A 9,223-nucleotide genomic window follows, 5' to 3' on the forward strand; every position below is an offset into this window, starting at 1 on the left:
GGAAAGTGTGGATTCTTGGATTTGGAAATACTGGATTGGTTTGTGAAAGGATAACTGTGTGTATGTGTCTGTGAATGTGTATATGTATCCACATGTCCCAAAAGTCTTTGTAGTAAAGTTTAAAGCTTTACTAACTTTAGAATTATAAATGTTACAAACTTAGAAAGTAACTTTCATACTTTAATTTATGAATTTTGAATAATTATCTTTTTTTGTGTGTGTATATGTCCTTTTGAAAATGAGACAAACACTAAAATTCATAAAACTAACTGCAAAAGAAATTTAAATTCTGGGCTTGGGTTTATACAAGACAAGAACATTATATGGGAAACTAGAGTTGAGGACAGAGAAAATTCCAAAAGAAAATTTCCCCGGGAAATAGCCAAAATTCTAGGGTCAACTTCAGATTTTCAAGGGTTATAAAATTAGTGGGCCCTGAGTCAAGACCCCTAATGGACAAAGGGACCAGGAAATATCTGAGTTCTAGATGGAATGAATAGAAAATTGGCTAAGGTCTCTCTGACATGACAGTAGAGTTGGAAGGTGGAAGGCTTTCTAGAAGGCTCAGGAAAGTGCAAGGATCTGTGGGACTGAATGATGGGGGAGGGGTGATGCTCTAGCTGGGTCCTCTCACCGCCCCCTCCCCCATTCTCAGGAACCCTTTGTGACAAGGCTTTAGCTCTGTGATGCAGGCCTAGAGCTCTGTCCCCAAGTGAACTACCAGTGCTCAGTTGCCTGAGGACAACAGATTTCCAAAGATGGAGAATTTCTTTTCCCTGAGAAGCACTGGTACCTCCTGGCTGAGCTCTGGTCCCACCTCCTGGGTGATTGATGCCATCTTTGCCTTCCTGTGTGGACTGGGGCTCTTCCTTCTGTTACTCCCTTGTTTTCAGAGTAATCCATCCTTATCACCAGCTAAGAAATATAGAAATATCAGGAAGGTAAGGAAACTTTAGCTAAACCCCAACAGGGATTATCTCTTTTTTTTTCCTTATTCTTATATCCACTTTTCTAAATCATCTATAGAGTCTTGTGAGATGGGAAATCTCAGGAAAGAATAGAACATCATCCTTCTAGGGACTAGCTAGGCCAGGCAAAGCTTAGAGTGGGCACAAGGGTTTCTATCCCAAGATCTCTAGACGCTAGGTCTCCTGGGCAAAGTCCCAGATTCAGTGACCAGTGAGTGAGGATTGTATACTGAGTTCATTGTCTGCAGAAGAACAGACTCCTAAACATTGTTTTACCAGCCACTTTCCCCTTCCTGTGGCAGGTGTCTCAGGTGAGCTCTTCCTCTGTGTTGGGCTGATCTGCAGGCAGTGCTGAACCTGAGAGCCTCTAAAGGGCTAGCGTGGGGGTCTGAACTCTGGAAACAGAGTCTTATCCAGTGGAGCATAGAAGGACCTGTATGTGTGTGTGTGTGTATTTCTTGAGTAGAGGAATAGTGATGAAAGAAATTCATAGTGATCTCACATAGAAAATCCATTTTTACATTTTTCAAAGAAGAAAAACTAAAAATATTTTATTCATTTTAAAGATGAGTAAAAGAAAAGAAAGCCACAGAGCTCCATTATATGTAGAAATGTAGAAAGTCATATTGTTTATGAACACTGAGCATCTGTGAATCATCTAGAGAGAAGAGATAATTGAGTCCCAGTCCCTCATCTTTTCTCATAGCATCAAGTGGAGCTGAGGAGGAGGAGCAAGAGTAAGAAAAAAAGCGGAGCTTTGAAAGGTAAGCTTATGCCATTTAGCCCTACATGTGCCAAGTTATTCTCCATCTCTCTTGCTCCTGAGGGTCTAATTCCATGGTCTCCAAGGATGCCAGGGGCAGAGGCCATCCTTCAAGAAAAAGAGCCCTCAGAGAGGCTCTTGGGAAGGAGATCAGCTACTGTATATTTCCCAGATTCCATGCTTGGAAGGAAGTTGATAGAGGCTGAAATGGGTGTCAGCTGGCAGAGGTGTGTGGGTGGTAGTAGACCACTAATGCCTAGATCCAGAGGTGGAACCTCCGGGTTGATAAGTGGTTTAACTTCACTCAGATTCTTTTGTGAGGTGCCCTCTGTCCTTTCTCCCCAACAAGGCAGTTGTGAGGGCTCTGGGGGGTAATGTAAATGACAAAGTACTCCCCATAATAAACCTGGCCATCACTGTGAGGGATCATGTGGCTTTGAACAGTGATGCTTGGGCTCCATAGTCTAATCTCCCAACAGTCTCCCCCTAAAAGCTCAGCCTAAAAGCTCCCCCCTTGCACCTAGCCTCCCCTAAAACACTTAGGGCCCTACTTTCACTACTGTAACCCAGCCTCCTTATTTGCAGCTTGCAGAAATTGCCTGAAAGAACTGGAGGGAGCTCGCAGTCTGATTTCACTTCTGCAAAGGTAAAGAATTTTTCCCCTTTTCCCCCTTTTCCTTGGTCCTCCTTTGTCCCAGAGTTTATGATTTGACCCCTGGTCCATAGGGAACCCTGGGAGGGGGAGCCACAGAAACAAAGTATGGATAAAGCTCTGGGGTAAGGAATAGCAGGAGCAATGTGAAATCAGTATGGAGACTGTGGAGGGCTGTAGGTTGCAGGTGTTATCCCTGCACAGCCTGCCCTGCCCTCCTTGCCCTGTCAGCTTCTAGCTGCAGCTTGTGCCTCCTGTCTCCTGCAGCTGCCTGGGGAGGCTCCCTGACAAGGGTGGCTTTCATCAACTCTTATGTCAAGACATCCCTGGTGAGGTGTGCAAAGCAGTGCCTGCTGGAGCCAACCAGCCATGCAGGGAGACTATGGATGCTGCTGCTCCCACCATGTCCCTGTTGGCTACCCCAGTTCCTCTGACTCAGCACCCTCTACTTCTTGGTTCAATGACCTCTTCAGTTTCTGTTCATTCCCACTCATCTCTGAGTGCCTCTTCGCCACCAGAGCTTTTCCTTCCCCTCAACAGCCTTTTGCCCCAGCCACTTGCTCTTTCCCCTCTGCCTCCATGTCCCCTTAATTCAGAGGCCTGCCCTCCACCTCTGAGAACCTCCTCTGCCCCACAACCTCCAGACTCTATTCTGACTCTTCCTCAATGTGACTCCTTGGCATTCCCACCGAGGACCATTCCACAGAGGTCATCTCACACCCCTTGGTCAGCTTCTGCTGTTCCAGCCATCTCAGGCCTTGGCCACTCAAGTTGTCCCATTTCAGCCTTGTCATGGTGGCACACTGCTGCCAAAGCCCTGTGCCTCTCAACCTCATCAAATTATGAGTCTCAGCAAGAACACCTTTCCCACCACTCACCAGAGGCCTCATTCTGGGGAAACCCCACCAACAGACAGGTAGGAGCTGCTAGCCCTTCTTTGCTGAGCTCAGATAATCAGAAGCTCCTGGAGATACAAGTCACAAAGAGAGTCAAGGTCAAGATTTGGAAAGAAAAAGAAAAAGATGAATCATATCCAAAACAAATAAGCCCAGACTACCACCTGAATTCTTTGGGGAATATGTTGAAGTCACTGAGTCCTGAACAGAACACAAGCCTCCAACACTTCTGGAGTACAAAAGGAAAACCAGAGCAGCTGCCTGGTCATCAGAAGCTCTCATATCCTAAGGTCTTGGGACACCATCTACAGCAGAAATATAACCAACTTTTCTGGGGTCTCCCCTCTCTACACAGCGAATCTCTGGTGGCTACTGCCTGGATCTCTGAGGGCTCTTCAGTGGCACAGTCTTCCTCTTTCTTATTCAATGGAATCTCAAGTGCCTGCCCAACTCAAATGCAGGCTAAACTATCTCCACTGCTTTCTCAGTCCCAGCCCCTGTCCCAACTGGAGTTCCAATCTCAACCCTTGGTTTCATCTGTACCTCAATTTCAACCACCGTCTCTGGCTCAGATCCTGACCCAGGATCATCGCCAATCCTCTCTTCCAATCCTACCACCTTCGCCACCTCAGATTGAGGCCTGTGAAGTATCTTGCCCTATAGCCCAGGATAAGTCACAATTTCTCATCCCACCTGAGATTCAACATCCAGAATGGCCTTTGTTGCAGAAGCAACTAGAAAGTGGGTGGGCTTTATCCTCTGTAATCAAAAGATCTCAAGAAGTCTTTAGTGTCTTCACTTCCAATCTTCCTGAGGACAGTTGGGCAGTCTCCCTCCTTCCTGAGAACTTTCCAATCAGTGCTGAACTCCGTAAGCAACTGGAGCAACACCTACAAAAGTGGCTTATTGAACACCGGTGGGAGCTGCCCCGTAAGATCCAAGAGTCTCTGGAACTAAGGCAGCTTCAGGGTGAATTACCAGGGACATGTCAGGCAAAGGGCAAGCATGGACCCTCACGTCCCTCTGCATGTGCAGGTAAAAGCAACAAGGATACACAGAAAGCGGAGTTCCAGCTAAGCCAGGGCATGGGCAAGGGCCTGGGGTATATTTTGGGGAAGGTCCCAAAAGATCTCTCCAGGGACTCAGAAAGCTCCCTAATGGGGTTTCAGGAAGTAAGCTCTGGAGAGTCAGAATGTGACTTGGGGTTGTCAATGAGTGACTCAGGGAGCGATTTGCTAAAGAGCTTAGATAAGAATCTAGAAAACATCCTGAAAGACCATTTGGGTAGGAAGTTGGGGAAGATCAGTGGGAGTTTGATCCCTGTGAGTGTGCACAAATCCTGGCTTGCAGTCAACCATGCTTTTCCCAAGTCCAACACTCACAAGGAAATCAGAAACCTAGGAATCTTGAAGTGTTGGGGACCATATGTGAACACCTCCCACAGGGTTTCCTTCCTCAATCCAGACATTCAAGAAGTGCTGGAAGCACATATTATAAGGTTTTGGGTGAGGCACAGGTGGGGTCTACCCCTCAAGGCTCTTAAGCCCATAAATCTATTTAAGTTGAAAAAGGTTCAACCTTTGCCCATTCTGCAGTTTGCCTTTAACCCCTTAGCCACCTGTGTGTCTGGAACTGCCTCAATAATCAAATTTGCCGAATCCCTGGGAAGACCTTCTCAGGCATGTCTGGGAAAGAAAGTTGTAGCAGAAGAGTCAGGTCTCACCCTGGAGAGGCCTCTCCTTGCCCCTTCACCTATGTATGAGGAAATCCAGAGGGCCCTGGTAAGGACCCCATCTGATGACAACCAGGGGTCCTCAAAGGCCTCTCTGACTGGACAGGATAGCAGGCCACCTTCTCAGTCCTTCACACTCAACCTCATGGGCAGAACTCCACAGAGTGATTCTGCAGAATGGGCTGAGAAGAGCAGCCTAGAGCTGAGTCCCAGTTCAGCAATGGCCGGGAATGAGCCAAGAGAGGAGAATGAGGATTGGGCCTCACAAGACCCCTGCCATAGGGTAGCAATGCTGAAGATGAACTTAGGACCCCAATATCTTAGGTCTGAAAAGGCCAGGGAGGCAGTGGAGGCCAAGCCTCCTACTCTTCAGCCAAGACCCATCTTGGGAACCAATGTGCTCACAAAACCCCAAACCATAAATGCACATATGGGGGGTTTAGATACCAGTAAAAAACTTTCTAGAATGTCTGCTATCCAAGATCCTGGAGAGTCATGCCTTAACACAGAGGTTAGTGAATTTAAGTCCAAATTGAACATAAAGCCAGAGAACCAGTCTCAAGACTGTCCTACACACGTGATCCTTGCTGTAGACAACTTGGCTTCTCAGGCACCTCAGTGTTATCCCCAGACAGTGCCTACTGGAGACAAGATAGCTTCCCAGATGCTGTATGGCTTAATGGCAAACCAAAGGAGCTGCTTAAGGCAGCAAGATCCCATGAACTCTGGACTTCAGGACTCATGGAAGAGCCAGAGCAAGATGACTGCCTCTACTTATGAGAGAGAGGACTGTAGGAGGCCCAACTCAGGAAAGAATAAAGAACGGTTTGAAGAATTGAGGACCTCTCAAGCTGAAAGTATGAGTCACCTTTCCCCAGTCAAAAGAATAGTAGACTCTGTTAGGAACAGATGCATACAGTTCCTGCCAGAGAAGAAACAAGATCCTCCAGAAAACCTCTTCAGAAAAAGGATGAGGCACTTTTTTCAATGGATTTTCCCCAATAGAAAAGTCAAAGGTCAGGACACTATGCAAAAATGTAAGCCAGTAATAGCCTCTGCCCAGAGCCAAGGACCAGTCAAAAGCAGATCAATTATGGCTAATGAGACTGCTGAGGCTCAGGCACTCATGACAGCTGTTGGACAAATTCTAGAGGAGAAAATGACAATCCACCATGGACTTCATGGCACAAAGTTAAATGAGCACAAACAGGAACTCCAAGCACCAGTATGTGGGTGTTTCTGCTACCACAGGGTTCCCTTCTACCCAGAGCATGGGAGAATGAGTTATACAGCCCACAATCACCAAGACACCTCCAATGGTCAGAGTTGCTCTTTCAAGGAAAGGCAGGTTAAACACCGACAGTCCTTGAAAAGTGTAAGATTCGAGGATGAGCAACTGGACCCAAGGCACCTCCCATCCCTGCCTCCCAAGAAGACTTTGTCTCCAGTCAGTCCCTGCCAGTATAGGCCAAGGATGCCAGGTGCCCCAGGCTACCATCAACACTGTCCACGGCACTGTCTTCTTCAGGCCTCCCTGTTTGGTCGATCATAAAATACTTCTTTAGCCTTTCCTAGTAGGAAAATATGTCTTCAAGAAAAAAATTAGTCCATGTAAAGAAAGTGTTTTTTTTCTCATTAGCACATCCAAATACCTAATATTCCCCAATATATATGTTTTCCCCCCAAAAGAGGGTAGTATGGTTGCTTTTGTCTATGCTGTGCTCAGTATGTACTTTGGCTTCTAGAAGGGAGGAGAATGGAGGGATTTTGGCCTTGGGCATTGTAGGCTTGCTCCTTATCCTTTCATTATACATTGTTTTCATGATACTGTCATTATGCAAACAAAAACTACCCTAAAAAGATGAGAAATACCTATGAAGACCTTACCCAAGATCTGGCTCAACTTGCCTTTCTCCTACTTCCACTCTATTTTGAAATTTATACAGCTATAGGGGATAGGTTTCCAGACATCATGGGGCTGGACTCAGGGTCCCACTCAGGCTCCAGGAAGTATCAGAACCAAGTGGATTGAAATTTGGTAGAGGGTACTACGCCTAAAGTTCAGAAGCAGGAGAAATCTTTTTCCTGGATCTCTTGGTGAAGAATAGAGGGTACTTGCTCTTGAGAGCCCCTTCTCTCTCTTGTGAAGAGCTGAGGCTGAGTTAGGCCCTGTGAACCCCTCTGAGCTTAGCTTTAATGTCACCCTCTTCCACCTCTGCCTTTCCTGTACTTCCAGTGATGAGGATGGCACTTCCAGCTCTGAGTATGTGTAAGTGAGAGAACATCAGGGAAGTTGCTAAGGGCTATATTCACCTTTACCCCAAATGAATATTCAAGGGTCACCTGCTTTCCCTCTATGTTAACCCCAGAGAAGGAGTTCTGGATTAATGAAACAGGATTGAGAGTATCTGTATGTAGTAACTATGTGACGGTTGAATACTATGAACTTAGAATGGGATGTGGGAGACAAGTTGAAAAGTTTGGATCCAAAGAAAAAGGCAAAGGGACACATGGTGCCTATAAATTTGCAGTGAATGAAGAGCCTCTGATATCCCACCACCATCTACAGGCCTGGAGGAAAGAAAAAGTTAAGGGCCCAGTGGCTCATCATACCCCATCATGGTCTCCACCCCACTTCAGCTCTAAGATCACAGACATAGAGAAGCCACTTTTATATCCAGAACAGATGGTCAAATTTGTAGATGTAAAGCAAATGAGGGAAGGTTAATCTCTTAATAATATACTTAATACACTTACACATTATCACCTCTTGAATTCAAGAATACAGGTGGAAAAGCCAGGATTAGGGAGCTTCAGATGTAACTTCCAGTCTGGTGACCTTTATTTAAACACAGGGCTGTAGAACTGCTCCTCAAGGAGTGGTGGGGAGTTAAAAGGCCCAGAGACTGGCCTGCAATCATGTAGTAAGTCTCGTCTGGCTCCCAGTCCTTGCATACTCCAGAGTCCAGCAGATGAAGCCATCCGACAGGATTTGTGAAATGGGAGTTGGGGAGAGCATGGAAATGACCTGTTCAAAATGGAGAGGTATAGCTCAGGAGTGGTCCACTGCTCTCTCCACTTCTAGCACAGCTTTCCCCCTTCCCTGGCCCCTATCCATATGAGAAAGCAAGAAGATGAGCAATTTCTCTAGCGTTAGTCTGTGCTTTGTGCACAGTAGGCACAGCTGCAGAGGGCATCATTCCCATGGTAGAGAGTCTTGCTCCAAGAGATGCCCTTGATCCAGAGGATAACAGGAATGGGCCCTGTCCCCCATGCCTGTCAGGATGCCCAACATGTGGGACCTGGGGTGGAGGGGCAGAGTGGGCATAAGCCTGCTTGTGTCACTGGTTTCTCCCTGGAGCCAGGTCTTGCCTCTGGGACCCAATTCCTGAGTCAGCCTCCAGAGTGGGTCCAGCAATGTAAGTGGAGCCAAGACCTGTGGAAAGGGATTGGGACCCAGCACAGACAGCACCTTGGGGCCCTTGGGAGATTAGGGGAGGGTGGGACAGAGCAAGGGGCCCTGAGCTTGGTTGCTATTAAGTCTTCAAGGGGCACTGAGAGTTGAGTTCTGGGACAGGAGTAGGGGCTAGATGTGGACCACATAGCCCCTGCCAGAAGTGCTGCAGATGGGGATGCTGACGGAACAGAAAACAAACAACAACACAACCCCTCCCCCACCCCCACCTCTCAAACACAAAGAAGCAAGTGCCTTCACCCTTCTGTTGCTCAGATTTCCATAAGGTGTGGCAAGGCCAGAAATGGAGACACCCACACAGAGACACTTCATGCAGAGACAACACAGAGACACTTCCCAGCAAAGAGAACACACAGACCTTACAGAGACAACTCTCAACAGAGACCTCTCTCACACAGACGCCTTCCATGGTGACTAGCATGTTGCCTTACAGAGACCTCACACTGAGACCTCGTATAGGGACTTCATGTTGCCCCACAGATTTTCAGACAGAAACCTAGTACAGATTTCAGAGATTTTCCAGAGACCTAACAGCAAACCTATCAAGACTTCCCAATGGTACCTTCCATACAGACCTCACGCAGAGACCTCACCCAGAAACAACACTCAGAGACATCACATGGCCTCAAAAAGACCTCACATAGAAACCTCACAGAAAGACATCTACAGACAGTGCACAGAAATCTTTCACTGCCTCACAGACATTTCACATTGAGAACTTACACAGATACCCCATA

General features: G+C 47.0%; 1 protein-coding gene across 1 annotated transcript; it reads left to right on the forward strand.

The window, feature by feature from the left end:
- The first annotated feature begins 706 nt into the window (after window positions 1-706).
- On the forward strand, window positions 707-7,096 carry LOC123592975 (spermatogenesis-associated protein 31A6-like). The gene is made up of 4 exons (XM_045468447.1): window positions 707-941; window positions 1,675-1,732; window positions 2,317-2,377; window positions 2,651-7,096. Exons 1-4 carry the CDS (start codon window positions 759-761, stop codon window positions 6,561-6,563), a joined length of 4,215 nt encoding a protein of 1,404 aa, XP_045324403.1. The 5' UTR covers window positions 707-758; the 3' UTR covers window positions 6,564-7,096.
- Window positions 7,097-9,223: the final 2,127 nt, after the last annotated feature.

Source organism: Leopardus geoffroyi, chromosome D4, assembly GCF_018350155.1.
Source record: "Leopardus geoffroyi isolate Oge1 chromosome D4, O.geoffroyi_Oge1_pat1.0, whole genome shotgun sequence".
Classification (NCBI taxonomy): Eukaryota; Metazoa; Chordata; class Mammalia; order Carnivora; family Felidae; genus Leopardus; species Leopardus geoffroyi.